The following is a 21,066-nucleotide window of genomic DNA, read 5'->3' as shown; positions in this document are numbered from 1 at the left end:
GGCATTTTGGCATTTTCCACAATTTTTTTGACAATGTTTTCAACAACCAAATTTTGCCTTTATTTCTGTGGTTGTATGTTTTGGTAACAACTTACTGTACAAAATGTCACTCATCATTACTCAACTATGAAGATGATACACCAGTGGGGAAATAATGAGCCTACTGATCATTTTAATTACAAATAGTGCAACAATAACAATCATTTGTATCAATAACTATCAATGCATATTTATTGGAATCTTTGGATCTTTTCCTGTGGTCTTTAAAACACTCAATAATGTAATAATTTCCTGGACATTGTCATGAATTAGGTTGATAGTCATGTCTTATGATACACCTAACGTGTGATAAATGCAATATAAAGAAGAATTTATCCTAAATATAAATTAAATCGTGATGGTTTGGTCATGAAGTGTTCTGATATGTTACGCTTTTATTCTTCTTATATTTGAAACTCATATATTACTCCGGTCCTGGTGTATTTTTTCAGTATCACTCCGTTGAATATTAAGTTTCTGCGGACCTTTTCAACAGTCGAATCCGACTCAACACGGTCGAATTAGTAGGTAACACAGGAAGCTGCGCCATTGGCGCGAATAACAACAACAAGCAGATACTACGATAGATCTAATTCCGCAAAACTATTATTAAATTATTATAAAATGTATATTAATGTCTCCAAAGCTGTGGAAACTGGTATTATAATGTGAATGCTAATGGTCTTTGACGCATTTTTAACGTAAACTTTGTATCGATGTTGCTTGTTTGAATGTTAGCTAACCGGTTGCACAGTTCTTTTAAGTAAGGTGAGTTAGCACAGGCTCTGCCTAAAAGTGACATAAAGTGTAATAAACTGTGGAGTTTCTTATTGACAAACCATAGTAACGTTAAGGTACTTTCACATGACTAGTTACGGTTCATATTGATTATTGTCAGGGTATAGACACTGCCTCTTTATTTGTTTGACAGTCCATCAAGAGGAGGTAAGTAACGTTAGCCATCAGTTTAGCTAGCATTAACGTGAATGACTATGTTGAATTTACCAGTAGGCTTATAATAAATACATTTTACGTTGTACCAATCTAACCGGTTTGGTATTTTCTTGATAAAATGTCAAACGCAGCTTTTTAAAGAGACGCCTAGTCACAGCACATCCTCTGGTCATTGTTGTCAAGTCAGAGGCTACTGCTAAGGCATGCTAATGACATTGTCACCAACGTCAAGTCTTTTCACTGCTCCTTATTCACCAATAGGTTGACCATGTCTAAAGGAGAAGGTGCGGGCTTCATTGTGAAGTTTGTGGAAAGTAAAGGACAAAGAACAGAGCATGCAGTCAAAGCTTATCAGGTAAACTCTCTCATCGGGCTCAAACTTTAAATGATGATTTCATTTTGTGCTTTTGTTGGCAGTGATGATGCAATGCTTGTCTCATGTCTACACAGGCCGTTTTGGAGCTGCAGTCCGAAAAGTACTTGAAAACCATCGATGAAGATGCTGTCTTACAGATGGACCAGAAGGACAAGTCTCTGTTTGTCTTCAGCAGCTTCACCACCCCAGCTTTTCTGCACTGCAAAAATGTCTGATTCAGTATTTAATTATCCAAACCTTGATCCTGAATTTCAAAAGAATTGGTAAAACGCTTTCATGGAGAGTAACACTTTATTATTTATCGTGTAGCTTGGTTGCAGAGTGGTGAGTCCACTGGTGGTGTTGTTCTGCCTGCAGCAGCAGCATTGTGTCCCCAAAGCAGAGAAGCCCGTCTATAACATGGCCATGGCTGACATCACGATTTCCTGCACGAGCCTGGATAAAGCAACACGGGTAAGCTCAATGCATCTGTTATTTTGCAGTTGCTGCTCTTTTTAAATCTTCACTCAAACAGATGTTAAATACATCAGAGAGATGGAGGATAAAATAGGATGTTTTGCAGATTCAAATCAAGGAGAGGAAATCTCTTCACTCCCTTTTTAAAGTGCTGTCAGGCATGGTGCTAATGTGATGCTATATTAGGTGCCTGTCTCAGCTGTATCTTCTGATAAGAACATATACAATAATACTACAACGTTTTAGAGAAAACCCAGAATAGAGAGGGTAGGGAATAGGAAATCACAAATGATGACATGATGATGATGACCTGTTTTTCAACGTGTGCATAAAATTATCAGTGTGTGTCTTTCACAGACAGATGTGATGGATCTGGTGCAACTCATGGGTGGACGGGTCTATCTTGACTTAAATGTATCTGTCACACACCTGATAGCAGGAGAGGTGGGCAGCAAGAAATACCTGGTAGCTGCCAGCTTGGGTAAACCCATCCTGCTGCCATCATGGGTCAAAGCCTGCTGGGAGAAATCTCAGGACAGGTTTGTATTGTTATTTCTGTTCTAGTACCCACTGTAGAATGATATATACTTGTGTTTGTGATGTTTTCTTGGCTACATTAACTCTTTTGCGCACTTTTTTTAAAAAAACCCTGCCTCCTTCAGTCTTTTCAGGCACACAGATCTACCCATTGAGGACTATGTGTGCCCTGTGCTGCGTGGCTGTACTGTTTGTGTGACGGGCCTCTCTAGCACAGAGCGTAAAGAGGTGCAGCGGCTCTGTGAGCAGCATGGAGCAAACTACACCGGTCAGCTCAAAATGAACGAGTGCACGCACCTCATCGTCAGTGAGCCAACAGGCAAGTCGCCAGCAGTTTCTGCACACTGGCCAATTTGTATCAATTGAAAACTTCTGTGAGACATTAGATATCTTGTCATTTTATTTTGCATTATTAATATCTATTTAATTCTGTAAAACAGCTTTTGCTTAAGTCAAAAATGATTGAAAATACAAATAATTTATCACATAATTGGCAGATATTAACTTATCATCACGCTATCTACAAAAGTCAAAGTAATCATGGTTTCAGTGATTATGAGTGATTGTATTTGATTCCAGGTCAGAAGTACGAGTGTGCACGGAAGTGGAATGTGTATTGCGTGTCGCTGCACTGGCTGTTTGACAGCATAGAGAAGGGTTTTTGTCAAGACGAGAGCAGGTACATTGTGGAGCGCAACGCATCAAAGACCACTCGGCCGCACACTTCCACCCCGACTGGCACCAACAAGAAGGAGGGTGAGCCACACACTCATTTGGCCCTGTTTGTTGTTTATTGTATTTAAAAATGTTACTTTTTCATCCTCATGGTGTGAAAAGGGTCGAGTTGAGTCTGTTATATATTTTAATGAAGACTCCTGGTTTTTTTTTTCTAACTCCAGAGGGTCCATCTCTGTTGGGCTTGAGCCACATTTCTGTTAATGCCAGTATGACAATAAATGACACAGCCGTCACCAACGGCACCATCAGCCGCCTGGAAGCTCCAGACCCCATAGATAGTCTTGATCTCACTGTTTGCCCAGCTGATGATATACTGGATGGCTGTAAGGTGAGTAAAATAATATCCCTGTTCATAAAGAGCAGACGTGTTCTTGGTAATCTCTTGATTAGAATTGTGAAAGGCAAATTTTAGGATTTTGTTTCACATTTGCTGTAAATTTTTTGCAGCTGTATCTGTGCGGCCTGCCGGGGAAGAAACTGGAGAAGCTGCGGCGTCTTGTGAACGCTGCAGGAGGTCTGCGCTTCAACCAGCCAAGTGAGGAACTCACACATGTGGTCATGGGTGAGCTGGACCAGGACCTCAAGAACTTTCTCTCCAAAGCAACGCACAGGTCTGAGTGCAAAGATTATCTCTCCTTCGTCTTCTTACTCTTCTCCCTCCTCTTCTTCTTCTACGTAGTTTTTTTTGTCCTTATTAATCCTAATTTGTTTTGCAACATGATATGTAGTCTCAATATAGTAAAATAAACAGAACTCTACATGGAGGGTATGGTTGCAATTTAGCAGGTTTACAGTATTTAAAACCACTGAGATGATGTTATGTCTGTTTATTCCCTCCTAGACCCCATGTAGTAACAGTGCAGTGGCTGCTGGACAGTTTCAACAAAGGCAGTCAACTCCCAGAAGCAGCTTACCTCCACCCTGACTGTCTGCCTCCAGCTGCAGCTGCTGTGTCTGTACCTGCCCATCGTACTCCCACCTCTAGGCCCTCAGTTGGTCCCCCTGTGGCCAGCCCCAGCACTCCCAGGCATAAGAGAGCAGAGGAAGATCTTCTCTCACAGTATATGGATGATGACCCTACAGTAGGTAAGTATATGTTGTTGTAGGATCCACTGTTTTTATATATTGCAGGAAATCTTATTTCCTTTTATCCTGCAGTTGACATGCCCCCACCAGCAGAGGATAACAGCAGGAGGTCCATCAGCACAGCTGCAGAGCCTCAGCTTGATCCCTGGGTACCAAACCAGACCAGAGGACCAGAGCCAGAATCAACCCTGCAGGAGGCCAGCGAGGCAGGCCTGTTTTTTGGGAAATGTTTCCTTCTTGTGGGCTTCGACGCTGAAGCTGAGGCCCAGCTCTCTCTTCTGGTGACTGAAAACGGAGGCAGGGTGCTGATGGGCCGGACACGTGTTGTGGCAGACTACGCGGTGGTCCCACTGTTGGGCTGTTCAGTGGAGTCCACAGTGGACGAGGTGGTCACCGATACCTGGCTGGTAAGATCATAATGATACTGTTTGGAGGAAGAGGAGGGTGTGGTGATGTTGGGGGTTTTCAATGCGATCTGTTTGTAAACTAGTCGAAGAAAGGGGCACATTTATGTTTAATTAATCATCCTTTATATCTTTGTGTTGCTTGTCTGTGTTGCTGTTTTCTTTGTCATTTATGACAATAAATGAAGAGTCTTTGGGTTTGGATTGTTTGGTTGGACAAAAGAAGCAATTTGAAGATCTAACCTTGACCTCAGGGAAACTGATGGGGATTGTTCACAATTTTCTGGACCTAACAATCAATTAATCATGAAAAAAAAGATATATATATATATATTTCCTTTCTTCCTCTGTTCAGGCCATGTGTGTGGAGAAGGAGTGTGTTCTCCAGCTGTCCTCCAACCCTCTGTTCACCCCTGTTCCTGTGATGGACGGACGTTTTCCTCTGAAAGACTGTGTCCTCTCTGTCAGCCAGTTCACCGGAGCAGAGAGAGAGTCTTTGGTGGAGCTGGCCAAGCACCTTGGAGCCGAGTATGGTTACATTTCAGTCTGATCACACATGCTGTTTTATTTTTAAGCTACATGGCACAAACTTAAACAGCTGCAGATGTGTTAAAGAAGTGTCAAAGAATCAAGTAGTTAGTCTACAGTTATTCTTTTATATTTTCATTAATTATTTGGGTACTTACATTAAATGTTTATTGTTTTACTTTGCTGTTTTTTTAGTGTTCTATTATTTTAGTTTCATGTGCTCTATAATGAAATAATGAATCTGAAAGTATAACTTTATCTATACTATTAAAATGTAGTACATTACTTGCAGTTTCAGGCATATGATCATAAATGCGCACTTGTACTGACATTGTACATTTTTCTAGCTGTAGGAGCAGCTGGGCTGTGGGGTGTTACCACTGCCTGTTCTCTCTCCTCTTCATCTCCTCTCCTCTCTTTCTCCTGCAGTGTCCAGGATTACTTTGTCCGCCTGGCCAACCAGAAGAAGGGCATGCTGGCCAGCACTCATCTGGTGCTGCAGAGCCCCGAAGGCACAAAGTACCAGGCAGCAAAGAAATGGGGGCTCCCAGCTGTCACCATGAAATGGATACTGGAGTCTGCTCGGACTGGCCAGAGGGCAGAGGAGGAGCGTTTTCTGGTTGACCTGCCGCCATCACCAGGTTCGAAAAATGTCTTGATTTACAAATATTTAATTTGGCTGTATAAGTTATTGGGTGTGATTCTGCATTGTCATTGTTTCCGGCGCTACAACAATGACTTTATTTTCTTCTGCAGAGAGGGACGATGAGAGTTTTGTCGGTGGTTCCCAGAAGCCCATCATGCCCCCACCAGCATGTCCATCTCCACGGATCCCTTTGCTGGGTCCGCAGGGCGGTAAGGCCGTTACCCCGCTGGATTTAGGTCGCTTCCGGAGCAAAGTGTTTCACTCCGTGTTGGACGAGATGAAGCCTAAAGAGGACGTCTGCACCCCCAAACAAAACCAGGAGGGCAGCAGAAGGAACCCCCTTCAGAAGGAGCCCTCGCTGCAGCTGGATACTCCCTCTCGCTTCCTCAGCAGAGACCAGCTTTTCAGGCCGTCTTTCAATGTTAAGGTTGGGACCCACTGAGCAGCAACAAAATGTATTGTTAGAATTTTGCCTTGTTGTAAATACATGGACTGTTCCTTTTGTTAAGGATGCGCTAGGAGAGTTGGAGACTCCAGGGGGAAAATCCAAACCAGGAGAGAGGGTTGGGACGCCACTGACTGATGTCATCCACAGGAACCTGAAGGTGGCTCTGGCCAACAGCAGTCGAAATAACAACTCAGATATGCAAGCAATCTCTGCTAGCCCCCAGTTTACCAAAACGGCCGAGACGGAGGTAAACAGAGTCAGAATCACTTAATTTGTCTAATAAAACATACAAGAGTCATGAAGCTGATGGAGGATTTATTATTAATAAATGAATCTTTACTGCCACTTAGTACAGGAAAACCTTATTTATAGTTCAGAGGGTCTATAAACTGATTATATTTCTTGATATTCTTTGTAAGGTCTCAGAAAAAGAAGCCGGCCCTCTGGCTGGTGTCGTGATCTGTGTTGGAAAGAAGCTGAGCAAAATGCAAAGTGAACTCAACGCCATCGCTGCCTCACTCGGAGCTGACTTCAGGTATTCAACACATGTAATCTTTCTAATCTTTCTGTCCATACTGCTGCGAAGAGTTCTCAAAGCAATTTCAGTGTTGGTGATGGAGGGGGAACAAACAGTCCTCGAATGAAACGTGAGAATGTCTTTATTAACTTATCATCTTTAGGTGGGCTTGTGACGATACAGTGACGCACTACATCTACCAGGGCCGTGTGGGGGACAACACCAAGGAATACAGAGGAGTGAAGGAGCGAGGGCTGCATGTGGTCTCCCAGTACTGGCTGCAGGCGGTACGTTTTCTAAGTAGCAAATATTAATCGAACTTGTGCTCTAATTTACTTCTCAACTTGGTTTTACTCTTAAGTGCTCTGCAGAGGAAGATATTGACGGAAAAGTTAATACATTTTCACTCCTAAATGAATTGAGACTGGAAGAAGTGATTGTTTTCAGTACTGATTATTCAACCACTTATTTTATCAGTTAAATATTTAATCATTTAGTCGAGAAAATTGTGAAAAAAGATCCTGTTTTTACTCTTTTTTCTGTTTGACTAACTTAAATCCCAAAATATTCAGGTTATAATTAAACAAAACAGAGAAAAGCAGCAAAACTCACATTTGAGAGCCTGGAACCAAAAATGTGTCATTTATGCTTGAAAAATTACTTACAAGTGTTTATCTGTTACCAAAATAGTGACTAATTTTCTGTCGGTCTGTTATTCAATGACTTGTTTCAGCTCTACACTGAATTAGTAGGTTGGTAGCTGGTCAATTATGTTATAAAAGTACTATTATCCTTTTTTCTCTGCTTCAGAAATATAGTTAACATCCTGTTAGGATGCTAATTACTCTGAGCTTGCATGATTGCAAATGATAAGATATTTACATATTTGTGCTAATATGTTAAATAAATAGGAGACGAAATGCAAGACTCATCTTGATATAAGATTCGCCCGGCTCTTCTGAGCCATAATGGAGCTCTCGCAACAATTAAGGCAAAATATTTTGTTGATATTTGTTATACAAGCTTGTAAAAAAAAATGGAAGTCTTCAAGAAGACACACAAAGTGAAATTAAGATGCACTTGATTTAATTTGGGATCTGATTTTCATGCTTTGTGCTGCCTGTTATCATTTCGTATTCACTTAGCACATTTCACCAGGGGAAACAATTATCATCCCATCAACAAAAGCCGAATATTTAATCAAAAACAGCTTTGATATGCTAATGTTGCAGACAGATGGGAGTTTCAGCTATGCTTCCCCTCAGAATCGTTTTATTCACTTAACTCTTGTGACACACAGAAGTTCACAGCTAACAAGTTACTCGTGCTGTCTTGTGCAGTGTGCTGAGGAGCAGAGGCACGTCCCCGAGTCTCTTTACCCTTTCACCTACAACCCCAAGATGAGCCTAAACCTCAGCCAGGTGCCCAACTGCTCTCAGAGGTCTCCACCTTCAACACGAACCCAACGCAAAGACGTCACAGAGGTGAGGAACGTCAAGGTGCTTCTAAATATGTAATTTGACCTTGTGTGGCTGCGTTCAAGATTCAGTGAAGCATGTTAACTTTCTCATGGGAATCATTAAACGTCATTAACTGCAGGGAGTGTCTTATTTAATTATGTTTAATAATGTGTCCCTTAGTCTGAACACGTTGCCACAGAAGAAGCTACAATCTTACGTCGTGTAAGTGATGGAAGTGCAGATCAAGAAGAGGTGCATGATGCTGCAGATAGAAGTGGTGAGTTTCTCTTTCCAACTTTTGTTTAATTCCTAAAAAAACATCTGCAGCTGTTTTTTTTTAAGTGATTGTTATTGATTATCTCTTGTGCGCAGATATTTCAGAGACTCTAGAAATGAGAGAGAACCTGCAGAGACAGCTCCAGGAGATCATGTCAGCCACTAAAATAACGACAGGAAGGCGTGCCTCAGCCAGACTCAGCAGGATGGGATCAGGAGGGGCCGACTCGGGCCCCCACACACCTGATGGCAGCCGGGTCGGACGCACTGGGAACAGACGTACTCTGGAAGCTCTGAGGTGAGAAAATCATAGATGTTTTGTGTCTCAACTCAAACTAGTAAAATTTAAAGGATTGTTATTGTGCTATAAAACCAACACAGTGAATGAATTTTATGCATTTTAAGTGAAAAGGGTAATGAAGCAAGTATCCACTCACTTCCTCATCAAAATAAACCTACCTGGATCCGTCTTGATTTCAGGGTTTCAAGAGAAGCAGCTATGGACATCAACACAGAGCCGTCTCAGAGTGAACAGATAGTTTGGGATGACCCTACAGCGAGGGAGGAGAGGGCCAAGCTAGCTGATAACTTACAGTGGCCTGGAAGTCCCTCACAACACTCGGATTCACTCGCAGCGCCACCTCCTCCCACTGCAGAAAACGGCCCCCAGTTCAGGGACTCCATGACGGACTCTGAGCTGGTGGAGATGGGTAAGAGAGGAGGCGGTTGCACTAACTGTTTGGAAGTCATGAACGTGAGATTTACACGATTAAATGAAAACAGGTGGCACACATAAACTGGTTCTTACAGTTGTGATTAAAGATGTTCACCTAGTTACTGCCAGGTGTCATTGTTACCTAATATGTTTCACCAGTAATTTCAGATTAAATGGCAAAAAAGCATGTTAGGCTATTGTAATCAGATATTTCCAACATTAATTCCTCCAAATCAAAATATAATATATATATAATATAAATAATTTTGAACTATTAACTTGACTTTAATCACTGTATCCTCTCCCAGCTGCTTGTGACGTCATCGACCAGCACATGCGCCAGAAAGTCAAAACGCCTCCAACAAAGCAGCGAGAAAATGACCTCCTCACTCCTGAAGCCCCCAGCATCGCCTTCCCTCTCGCAAACCCCCCGGTAGCACCAGAGCCTCAGGTAAAGTGTACATTATCGCGACGTCTGAAAACATCTCTATACACGGACTGTAATATGCAGCCTGTATCGTCTCTTTCAAACAAGCTCCCGGTGCTAAAAGGTTCTTTCTTTGTCTCAGGAGGAGTGCGAGGAAGCAAAGCAGCCACCCAGATTTCAGCTGTCCTCCCTCAGCCCGCAGGAACGCATTGATTACAGTCACCTCATAGAGGAGCTCGGTGAGTCTTCCTCCTAATTAGGGCTCTAACAGTGTTTCATCATTCTGCGGTATAAAAAGAGAACACATCACAGGCCTGAAGTCAGAGCTGCTAATCCCTCATGACTAAAATGGAGGATATGCCTCCAGGGTCTCAGTATTTCCTCCTGCAGATACTTCCTCTGATAAAAACGTTGTGAGCTCAGGATCCTCAAATAAACCACCGCCAGTAAACCAAGTATTTAAACTTTAAGCTGGTATATAAAGCAGCATTTACAAAGACAAACATTAAGAATAACTGGACCGATGATGACATATGATTAAATTCTTTCTGTAAGTAAAACATATCTTTATAGTTCTTCATTTCCTTTCCGTCTCCTCCTGTTTGTAGGTGGTGTAGTCCTGGACAAGCAATCTTTCGACCCCAGCTGCTCCCACATCATCGTCGGGACTCCTCTCCGTAATGAAAAATACCTGGCAGCGATGGCGGCCGGCAAATGGATCCTGCACCGCTCGTACCTGGAGGCCTGCCGCTCTGTGGGTTGCTTCATCCAGGTCAGGATCTGAAGATTAAACACTGTTTGCAGTGGTTCTGTGCACCCTGCAGTTACCGTATTGCTATGTAATGCTATAAGACAGTTAGTGTAATGGGTAGCTTGTCAGTTCTTGTCCCGTTGCCCTGTATACTTACCATGACAGTTTTGTTAAATTGTTAAAGTTACATTTTTTTATGCTAAGAGCACTTTCACATCTCTCTGTTTGTTTGTGTTCCAGGAGGATGAGTATGAGTGGGGCAGTAGCTCCATTCTGGATGCGTTGCCCTCCATCACCTCCCAGCAGAGGAGACTGGCGCTAGCAGCCATGCGCTGGAGGAAAAGCCTGCAGGGACGCTCTGAGCACGGGGTACTTAAACACAGAGCCAACACAAGAGTCCTGACTACTGTCGTTTGTAGTGTTTTATCTGCTACTTGAATGTTAAAGAATACTTGGTATTCTTCTGTTTTTCAGGGAGCCTTCAGTGGATGGACAGTGATGCTGAACATCGACCAGAGCAGAGAATCAGGCTTCAGGCGGTTACTGCAGTCGGGCGGGGCGAAGGTTTCTACTTCCTGCTTTATTTGTCCTTTAGTGATTACTGTTGCAGTTTTCAAATTAGGCAAACAGGAGAGAAAGTGTTTTTTAGACCGCTTCTTAAACAGTGTCCTGTCTAACAAACAAATTGCATATTGAAGAGCATTCGGTCAACACTTTGTTCACCGCACAGATGTGAAAATGTTATGGCTCTACACGCTGCTTTTGCTCCCGTCTTTATATTATCATGATATAGGTAAAAAAAGTGGGCCAAGCTGACTAGTTTCCCAGTTCCCCTCCCTCACCAATGAAACCTTTCTTTAAAGCCACAGTTCTTACCTGTAATTTCTCTCTCCAGGTCCTGCCGAGTCCCTCCCCGTCTTTGTACAAGGAGGCCACTCATCTGTTCGCAGACTTCACTCGGCTGAAGCCCGGAGACTTCAGAGTCGATGTATCGGTGGCTAGCAACCAAGGAGTCACATGCTTGAAACCAGAATACATCGCAGACTACCTCATGCAGGTCAGTAGATCAATACTTGATTGAATTGCAACATTTTATATTATTTCTTTGTTGTGTTTATGTAAATATAACAGTGTTGCTTCAGTTAAACTTGTAGATTCAATTTCAAAGATGCACTTTTTTCTTCCCTCCAGGAGCCAACCCCACCCATCGAGCTGTACTACCTGAGCGAAGCTGCCTCTGAAGAGCCTCCAGGCACACCGTCACGTAAGCGTAAAGCAGCGGTTGACAACTCGAGGCTGAAGAAGACACGCCTGAACTGAAATATCACTACTAACTATTATCAATTAAATCCTCATGCCTGTGAAAATGTTTGTAAATAAGATGTTTTTTAATTCTTAAAAATAAAATAAACGCAGCACCTGTTTTGTTTTGTCACTCTGGTGTTCCTCGTTTCTGAGCACTGCAGTCGGCTGCTGCCTGAGGCTGTGATGGATGACTCAATGAAGGTCTGCAGAAAATGTTGAGTCACGTTTTGTAATTGGGTGCAATGAGAATTTGTGACCTCTGGGGGGCAGTACGTCTTCACCGTATGACTCGGGCTTGTGTTTCAAGTGATTTCTGAGCAACAGAATGAGAAATTAAGTTTCTAATCAGCTGATTTGTCTGTTGAAAACCAACAATCAGGTATATTTAATAACTTTAATGTTTGGGAGCTTCTTAACGTCTTTAGCTGCTCTTTCCTTGTTAAAAGTGATCTCTTTTTGATTGTTTTTTTTTCTGACTTTGCATCTATAAGGAGGATGTTTTTACAGTTAGCAGCTCTTGAATACTAATAATACCCATAAAATTACCCATGTGACTGCGGGCCACTTGTGTCGTGTTGATCTCCCTGTGCTGTAAACACCAGATTTTGTTTACCCGGTGTTGATTTAGGCCTTTGCTAGAGCATAGTGCTGTTTCATACCAGGGTGCCAGCTGAGTTAGATGCCCCTGTTCCCTCCCATATGGACAGATAAGTGGTTTAACCTCCTAATAGACGGACCAGCTGACAGATTCAGGCCTGAGCTGTTTGAGAGGTGTGGGGATTAAAGGAGAAAGAGCTGCACTGACAGAGGAACATGACTCAGGCTGCGGGGTCTGAGAGGAGGAACAGAGGAAGGAGTAGCTGTTTGCACCAAAAGAAGATGTAATGTTTGACTCCTCACCACCAACTGATCAGCCAAATATTTAGTCACAGAGTAAGACATTCCCAAGAAAAATAACAAGTTTTGTCACTTTTCGACCCCTTAGATTTATTTTATGACTCCTTTAAGGAGTCCCAGCCTCCAGGTTGAGAACCACTGAGCTGTAGAGCTCCATCCTTAATTGATTAAAAGTCTTATTAAGTGGTATAATGGGTGTTTATGCATGGATTATGCAAATGTGTAACATGGTGATATAGTGTGACGTCAACAAGTGACAGATTTTGCACTGACAAGGCACTTCAGGAGCAGTGTTTTCTGTGGGAGAGGGGAGCTTCTGTTGGCGAGGATGTTTAACTTAATCTACATAACACACTGAGGGGAAGGAAAAATGAAAAAGCAAAATAGATCTCTAAACCAAAAGTTTCCGAATACCGATGATTTAGTTATCAAAAAAAAAAGATTAAACTTATGTGGTTATAGAAATCCACTGTAGCCTGCAGGATGCTGTGAAAGTAAAGTCATCCTACTCTCTAAAAATCCCAGACTATGACTCAGAGACTCTGTGAAGCAGGAATGATGAGAGGTGTAGAAAGTACTCAAAAGTCAGGCTTACTTGAGTAAAAGTAAAGATATCGTGTTAAAAGATTACTTTGGGAAACATGAAAGTCACCCATACAACTAGTAATCGAGTAAAAGTAGTAAAAGTGCCTGAAACAAAGTATCAAAAGTAATCAAAAAATGTTGCAGTATGCAATCTGCAAAGTAACTACTGCAGTAAACAGTACGACATTTGCATCCAAAATGTAGTGAAGTGGAAGTATAAGTACAGTATCTCCTCACCCTCATGCTGATGTTTGGGTGAAGTTATAGTCCACAAATTATTTCTGGAACTTCACGGCAAAAGTGAGCAACTGAAGTAGATGGGGACTTGTTATAAAACATAAAAACAACCAAAATAAAAAACATAAAACGGCTCCATACAGCTCGACTGGTGTGATCCAAGTCTCCGGAAGCTCAGAGATCCCAAATTGATTTCAAAAGACAGTATTTATATCCCTGGTGCTCAATTGAGTGTGTGCACCCACTTCAGATGGGGTTTGAGCTTCTGGAGTCTCAGATTATCCTGGACGAGCTGTATGGAGTCATTTTATGGTTTATCAGTTGTTGTTTTATCACGTTTTATAACAAGTCCCCATCCACTTCTGTTGTTTAGGAGAACGCTGCAACGCTGTTTTGCTTCGCAGCTCCAGAAATGTTTTGTGGACTACGAAACTTCACCTGACTTAATATTGGTGTGATGAGGGTGAGTAGGTAATGATGGAAATTTCACTTTTGTGTGAACTTGTCCTTTAAGTGCTGAACAAACGTATTCATTACATTCAATTACAGGGATTGAATACGCCCTCCACAATTAACACTATCTTCAGCTATGTTTATTCTAGGACTCATTATTATTATTATTATTATTATTATTATTATTATTATTGACTAGTTAGTTTTGTAAATTAAATTATACGATCAACATAAGATCCAATAATGTCCATTAATGTCTATTTCTTATTTTTGTCTTCGCAAGAGTTCAAAAATTCAAATCGATGAGGCCTAATGAAAATAAATGAATTGGAAAAAGGTGAAGGAGATAGCAGGGAATAATTTAGTGTTTCTCTTGGCTGTTTATTCTGTGACATCTGAAATCTTATTTTGTGTTTTGTGAATATTTCTGGTCCTCAAAAAATAATGTTTGACTTTTATTATATCCCAACATCCCTAACTAATTTTGAATAGTGTATATACTCAGAGATTTGGCTGAATGAAAATAGATGAATTGGAAAAAAGGTGTAGGAAATAGTTCAACTTAGTTAATGACTTTTAAGTATTCCTGATTAATTGACCAGCTATGTCAGATAGGTGTTTTCCAGCTGCACCAGCCTTTCTATCAAACCTGCTGCAGCTTTAATCTCCGTCAGGACACCGTGAGAGAGATCAGACATGATGTACAGTGTGATCTACACTTGGCTTTAGCTGTTTTGGATGTTTTCGGTCAACAGGTGTCCCACTGAGGTGGGCTAATCTCCCACTTTGCTGTCTGGCAGGTGTCCAGAGCGTTCAGCTTCATCGTGGCTCCGTGTCGTCATCCCTCCCCCTCCTCCTCCTCCTCTCCTGTAAGGTAACTTAAAGCTTTTCCTGCCGGGACAGTGGATTTCAGCCTCGGAACAGGGAGGAAACTCTGCAGCAGCCCTCATTAAAATTCCCAGCCCGTACGCTCGCCACGAAAAGCCTCCTTCAGTGGGTGGCACCGGCGTCCTGCGCGCCTCTTTAATTGCGCACCACGCAGCAGAGGAGCGGATCAGCGGATCACAGTTTCATCACCGGCACATCACGCTGCCCCGAGGCGGAGAGTCAGCTTCATGTCCCGCTATTTTCACGGCTGAGAGAGGACAGGGTGGGCGCAGAGTCCCCGAGGTCCGGCACGGCAAAGGGTGGCGCCCTACGCATCTCATCCAGCGCCTTGGACACGCTGTGCCGCCCCGCGACCCACAGCGACGCGGTCCGCTCCTGCAGTCCGCCGTGCGGCTCATGATTGTGACATTTCTCCGTGGGGACTGGCAACATGTGCGCCCGGATGGTGTGAAGTGTGACACAGCGGCTCTGGGGCTCCATTTCTTCTCGGATACGCCAAGTACCCGACGTTACGGCGCACCTTGTGTATAGGTGAGTCCATCAGTTTATTACTCCACTTCACATCAGACAGCTCAGCCTGTTCCTGCGCCTGTTTCACTGGCTGCTCCTCCAATACCTCTGCGTATTGATCATGTTGAGCAGGTTTCCAGGCAATCATGGGCAGCAGTGGCTGTCACACTGCAACATATCCCACTGTAGAGCATCGTTTAAAGCATTGCACGACACAGAAAGGTAATGACATCAAGTCAGGAAAATGCCTTCAGTACAAGTTGAGCTGCTTCCTGGAAAAAATCTCAATTTCATTCAAAACTAGGTAAGGAAAAATGGCATTTTTAGGGTGATGGGTTCCCCTCATCATGATCACTGGCTCCCTCTCTCTTGACAATCCTAAAAAAATAAGGGTTAGGGTTAATAAAAGAAGGGAAGCATCATGTCCAATTAAGAAGAGACTGTGTCTGAAGTGTTTTATTAGACGTCAGGTTCCCAGAGAGGTTAATGATAAAGATCCCTCGCAGTGGCTGGCTTTAGTCCCAGTTTATTTACAGCAGTGGTTGGCGAGTTTACCTGCAAAAATACAAAGTTTGAAGTTTTTCAGGACAGAGAGAGAGGGAGAGAGAGGGAGGCATCAATCTTTCAACTTGAAGATCTCACCCCAAAGTGCCCTTCAAGTGATTTATCTCTCTGGCAACATGGCAGCAACAAAGCAGATAATAGGTGAAACTCTCTTAAAACGCAAGACAAGCCGGCATCACCGAATACCCCATTGGAGTGTGGAGCTCCAGCTTTGTTTTCATGCACAGTGGGATCATATAGAGCACGGTTTAAAGTGCACTAATTGAACCTGCCGGCCACTCTCTCCATTGTGGCAGGAATGTTTGGTTGCCTGTTCTCCACAGAAACCCCCGTTCCTTTGTTCTGGGGGACAATCCTCCAGTGCCATGTGTGTGCAGCGGTGGGGGGAGGGGGAGAGGGGTCAGCGGGGGTATTGACATCTGTAGCTGACAGCTTCCTCGGGGCGAGCTGACATGCTGTGATACCATGAATGGGTATTAGGGAGCATATGAGCAAAGCACTTAACGCTAATGAGGACATTTATTCTTCGGACACGACCGGTCGTGTACACGGAGAGATATCATGGGACGCTGCAGACTGTGAACGTTTATCGGGTGAAACATGGTTCAGAAAGATGAATCGTGTCGTGGATTCATTTTCCAGCAAATCCTTTTGTTTTTCAGCAACTTTTCATTGAACTGAATTGGTTTTTACAGAGTTTGAGGTCAATCTCAAAGGTCCAGTGTGCAGGATTCAGGGGCAGAAATGAAATATAATATTCATAATGAATTAAATTTGTGTATATTCACCTGAAACTAAGAGTCATTGTGTTTCTGTTACCTTAGAATGAGCCGTCAGTTTCTACAGTAGCCCAGAACGGACAAACCTAACACTGACTCTAGAGAGGACTTTTTGCCTTTTTCGAATTTTAGCTGGCACCGTACTGGAGGGTGAGACGAGGGCTGTTCAGTTGGTTGCTGTCCGAATCTCACTGTTAGATGCTGCTACATCCTACACACTGGACCTTTAAGTCAAATATATTTACAGTATATAGTCTCAAATGATTTTATGGCAGTATATCTGACCTCATGGTGTCGCTAGATGAAAAGTTAGGAGATTGTGAAATTCATTAGGGTTCATCCTACGAGGACCATGAATGTGTGTACGAAATATCATGAAAATCTGTTCAAAAGTTGTTGAGATATTTCAGTCTGGACTAAAAGTGGTGGACCAGCGTTGCCACCTCTCATCAATAGATTAAAGATAATAAAAAATAACCCTTAGTTGCCCTCCTACCCAAATCACAACTTTGTCCCAATTGGCTTGACAGTCTGTATCAACCATGACACCCTTGATAATTTGACACTTGAGGAAAAGATAAAAAATCTTGTCCAGAAAAAACAAAAGCTTGTTAAGTCAAGACTAGATGATTGACATAAAGAGGACAATTACCACTTGATTTAGAGGACCTGTCAATTCTGCCTGATGTTCTGAATGGTGGAAGCCGGAGTGTGTTTCGGTCATTTCAGCGCCTTCCTATTCGCTGTGATATCTACTGTCAACATTTGGAAGAGTTTTCAGAGGGCAGCGGCAGAACAATCTCCGCAGCTGCTCTCTTATCACCAGTGTCAGGAAAAGTCTACATTAACACCCGGAAAATATCGTCTTTCCCATCGGGAGCGGCGGAGCTCCATTAAACAAACATATCGAGGAAGTTCCAGGAAATGGGAAAATCTGGTTTCTGACTCTTTCAGCAGAAAGTCTGAGCTGATGGGAAACTGTTGGGGAATGTGACTATGGCGGTGTGACCGGGTTTCATAATTGTAAGTAAGCGTCCCTCATGACTGGTAGAGAGTGGTACACCACGAGGTGGAATGCAGCCCCCATGGGCCCCTCATGCTACGCAGTATGTGCTCAGGATGGACTTCGCACCTTCCTCCAAAACGGCCAAAACAGGATTTCGCTTAAGCAAAGGGAGGAAAAAGCCGGCCTGTGCCTGCGCCGTTTCTTTCCTGTTTTGTAAATGCCACGCAGTATTAACGAAGGCCCTCAGCTGCTTTCCAAATGACTTTCATTTAAGCTGAGAGGGGGCTCATATACAGGAGCCACGGGGGGACGTGCCACGCTGAAAAGCACACGAAAATCACTCTATTCAACCAAGAAGACAAATAAATTCCCCCCCTCAGCCACTTATGATCCTATCAGCTAAGGAGCATTCCCATCGGAGCTAGTCGTGCAGAAAGAATAAAAACCCTCTCTTTCAAGTTGTTGACATTTGAAAGCCATTGTACTGTATACAGTACTATCAGAGCAGGCTCTGTTTGCCCGTTGGGGGGTATCATGGTGGATGATATACCTTGTGGTGCCTCAGTTAAACAAAAGCCTCGAGCAGAAGACACCCCACCTGCCCTGAGTGAAGAGAGGCCACAGGAAGAGCAGATAGAAGAAGAAGCGGGGGCGGAGGTAATGAATAACTAACCATTATGGTGATTAAAGGGGGCGATAGCGGGCACGGGGAGATAAGAGTGTGGTGACCGTCCGAGCATGAGGTGTTTACAAGGGGAATTCCTCACATTCCTCAGCTGCAGCCATGCCACTCCAATCTGCACCTCCACCCACTGATGGTCACCCTCTGTGCCAAGAGGGACCCGAGGGGTGAAAGGGCCAACTCAGTTCCCACTCAGGAAGTAGCCATTTTAAATGTGTTACGTAAGCCGATTTCTGGGTGTTGCTTTAGAGATTTTGAGGGAGTATTTGATAGAGCTAATACAGCAGGGGGAGGAACACGTGCAGCAGACATTTACACAAACGCTTGTTTTTAGCTTTGGGTAGAAAAAGGAGTCGTGAGTCCAAGCTGGAATCTGAAAATGATGAATCTAGAAAAGTCTACTCAACGGATCAGCATAAACGCGTGTCCAAACATTCATGGTTGCCAGATGATATATCCGAGTGGGGATCCCCTGACTTTCTGATTGCGCCACCAGGTGTTATTTTTAACCATGCTAGCAGCCTGGCTCTGGGGATTGTAATATCAGTCTCTTAGTTGGTCAAGAATGAAAAATCTCAACAACTATCGGATGGATTGCATTGACGTTTAATACAGACATGCAGGGTGCCCAGAGTATGAACCCTGATGACTTTGGTGAGCTGCCAGGAAAAAAAACAGAAAGGCAAACTCATCTACTCAGATCTAGTCCATCGCTTATATTTAGCAGATTTTTCCGCATTTTAAAAAAAAAGCATATACACGCCAACTTTGGCATGTTAGTGTTGTGATTGTAAACTGAAAGCACTGCTGTGCCTAAATACAGCTTCACAGAGCAGCTAGCATGGCTTTAAGCTAGTCCTGTTTGTGTTTCTCTGTACTTTACGTTATAGACTTATATTATAAAGACTTATTCAGAAGAAAACTGTATGTATTTCAGCTTTGGCTTCAACAAAAGGCTGCTTTGTGGTCAGATATTTAACCTGCTTATGTCATTATGTTCTCAGTGTTTTAAGGGTTAGCCTGCTTAGCTAACACACGAGTATGCATAACTTATGAGGCCAGGCAGAAATGACAAACAACATATATATATATATATTTATATATATATATATATATATATAGTTATAAACCATTTACTCAGAAGTAAAAAGGCTTAAAACATTATTTTTTCTCCCCTTTTTTTGACAGACAACCTTTTAGCTTGGCATTTACTAGTTACTTAACAGCTATTACCGTCATCCAGTCTTTTTCCACTGTCTCTTTCACACAAAAACCTTGAAGTCCTAGAAAAGCATTAAATTCCTCAAATATTTTGTGTCGAGAGCGGTGTGTGATTCCCTCATGTGAAAAGTGAAACAGGGCCTCCTCGGAACAACTGAGGGTTTGTGTTTTAGGATCTTTTCGTCGCATTTTTTTAATTCAGTGCAGATGACTGGGTCTAATAGGATTATGAGAAGGCTTGGTGGGAGGAGAAGAAGTCCAAAGGGGGGGTCTGCGTTACCCCTCGCCAGGCCCTCGGGGTGGTGAGGGGGGTCATGTGATGGAGGCGGACAATACTAACAGGTGTCAGCCTGATGATTACGGGGTCTGAGGCTGGGCTCACCTATGGGGATTACTCACAGACTCTAATGGACGGCAGGTTGTGACCCCGGCTTGTGATGAAGCAAATCGCCACCCTCTCACCCAGAAAGTGCTATTCTATCGAGTTTAAAAAGAAAAAAAAAAAGGAGACGCAGCCGCTCGCCTCTAGTTTCCTTGGCAACTTCTTCAATCTGGATATTTGTTCCTTTAGCGCTGAACTTCTCGCAAAACACAAAAAAAGCATCAAGATCCTTTCATTTATAATTTGTGAATGCTTGTCAGTCCCACTGGAAAATTGTATTCATAATATATGTCATTTTGTTTAGTTTCGGAGCCTTTTGAGATAAAATGTAAGTAAAAATCAAACCCTGAATACCAGCCGGACTCATCTGATAGAGGCTGCAGATTAAAGTGCCACCATATGCTGGTGACTGAGGAGCTCCCCCCCCACATGGCAGAGCTTCTTATTGTGCTCTATGTCACTGTCAGCAGCTAATTGTTGTGGAGGATTGAGGTGACGGGGGGAACAACTCCCCTATCTTGTCTTAAATGCTTGGTCATCGCTGCTCTACACTGCTACCCAAATCGAAGCATTTCCTCTTACAAACACACACCATCTGCATTTGTAATCACCTTTCCCAAAGCCAGCATTTGATTTTGTGACTTGCACTACCCTTTTCATGCTGTTCGGGTCCAAGTTGAGGGAGTGTGAATGCCAGGAAAGGAAATCTGGAGCTCTAGAGTGTATAAAACCATTGTTTTCTCTCTGTGCTCTGCCCATGCCGCATATGGCTCATTTCATGGCTGCTGGAGAGCCTGATTGATGGGCTTGGGAGCAACGGCGCTGATGTTCCTCGTGTGCAGCGCTTGGCGAGGTCACATGAGGTAAAAGTTAATACATAGGAGATGGACACAAGGGGTAAGGGGAAGGACTCCTCAGACCAGCGCTGGGCTATTAGTTCTGGGTAGTTCTGGCACTTTCCTGTAATGTAGCCTTTAAAACCAGGAGAAGACGACACTTATCACGATAATGATATCATGATATATTGTCCTGACCAGCCCTACATCAGATTGTAACAACTTTTTTTGCAATAATGCTCCTCAAGCAAAAAAGGTGGTTTTCCTAGTCTCCGTGACGGCGAGCGCACAACCCAGAATGGCGGTGTAGCATGTTTCTGATGTCTTCTTCGCCCAGGGTGTCATGGGAGCTGACATTTCATT

General features: G+C 43.1%; 2 protein-coding genes across 2 annotated transcripts in view; both read left to right on the top strand.

Moving 5' to 3' along the window:
• Positions 1 to 410: 410 nt before the first annotated feature.
• On the top strand, positions 411 to 11,793 carry topbp1 (DNA topoisomerase II binding protein 1). The gene is made up of 28 exons (XM_084340689.1): positions 411 to 807; positions 1,255 to 1,348; positions 1,444 to 1,578; positions 1,679 to 1,822; positions 2,183 to 2,364; positions 2,488 to 2,681; positions 2,942 to 3,118; positions 3,262 to 3,428; positions 3,548 to 3,711; positions 3,942 to 4,186; positions 4,259 to 4,593; positions 4,946 to 5,118; positions 5,548 to 5,759; positions 5,875 to 6,191; positions 6,274 to 6,459; positions 6,632 to 6,747; positions 6,893 to 7,016; positions 8,070 to 8,213; positions 8,370 to 8,466; positions 8,562 to 8,763; positions 8,946 to 9,175; positions 9,489 to 9,631; positions 9,750 to 9,846; positions 10,216 to 10,379; positions 10,599 to 10,727; positions 10,833 to 10,922; positions 11,254 to 11,415; positions 11,550 to 11,793. Exons 2-28 carry the CDS (start codon positions 1,262 to 1,264, stop codon positions 11,676 to 11,678), a joined length of 4,545 nt encoding a protein of 1,514 aa, XP_084196815.1. The 5' UTR covers positions 411 to 807; positions 1,255 to 1,261; the 3' UTR covers positions 11,679 to 11,793.
• Positions 11,794 to 14,741: 2,948 nt separating this feature from the next.
• tmem108 (transmembrane protein 108) overlaps positions 14,742 to 21,066 on the top strand; it is a 45,881-nt gene continuing 39,556 nt past the window's right edge. The window contains exon 1 of the mRNA XM_084341129.1: positions 14,742 to 15,254. The gene's annotated coding sequence lies outside the window, so the exon portion shown is untranslated. The remainder of the gene's footprint in view (positions 15,255 to 21,066) is intronic.

The sequence above is a fragment of the Pagrus pagrus genome, assembly GCF_965226575.1.
Source record: "Pagrus pagrus genome assembly, chromosome: 20".
Lineage (NCBI taxonomy): Eukaryota > Metazoa > Chordata > Actinopteri > Spariformes > Sparidae > Pagrus > Pagrus pagrus.
The sequence above is the reverse complement of the archived record's forward strand: the minus strand, read 5'-3'. Positions and strand labels throughout refer to the sequence as shown.

Coding starts and splice junctions, on each gene's coding strand:
- topbp1 (XM_084340689.1), top strand. CDS start 1,262: ATGTCTAAAGGAGAAGGTGCGGGCTTCATTGTGAAGTTTGTGGAAAGT. Junction 4,594..4,945: donor TGGTCACCGATACCTGGCTG/GTAAGATCATAA, acceptor TCCTCTGTTCAG/GCCATGTGTGTGGAGAAGGA. Junction 9,847..10,215: donor TCACCTCATAGAGGAGCTCG/GTGAGTCTTCCT, acceptor TCCTGTTTGTAG/GTGGTGTAGTCCTGGACAAG.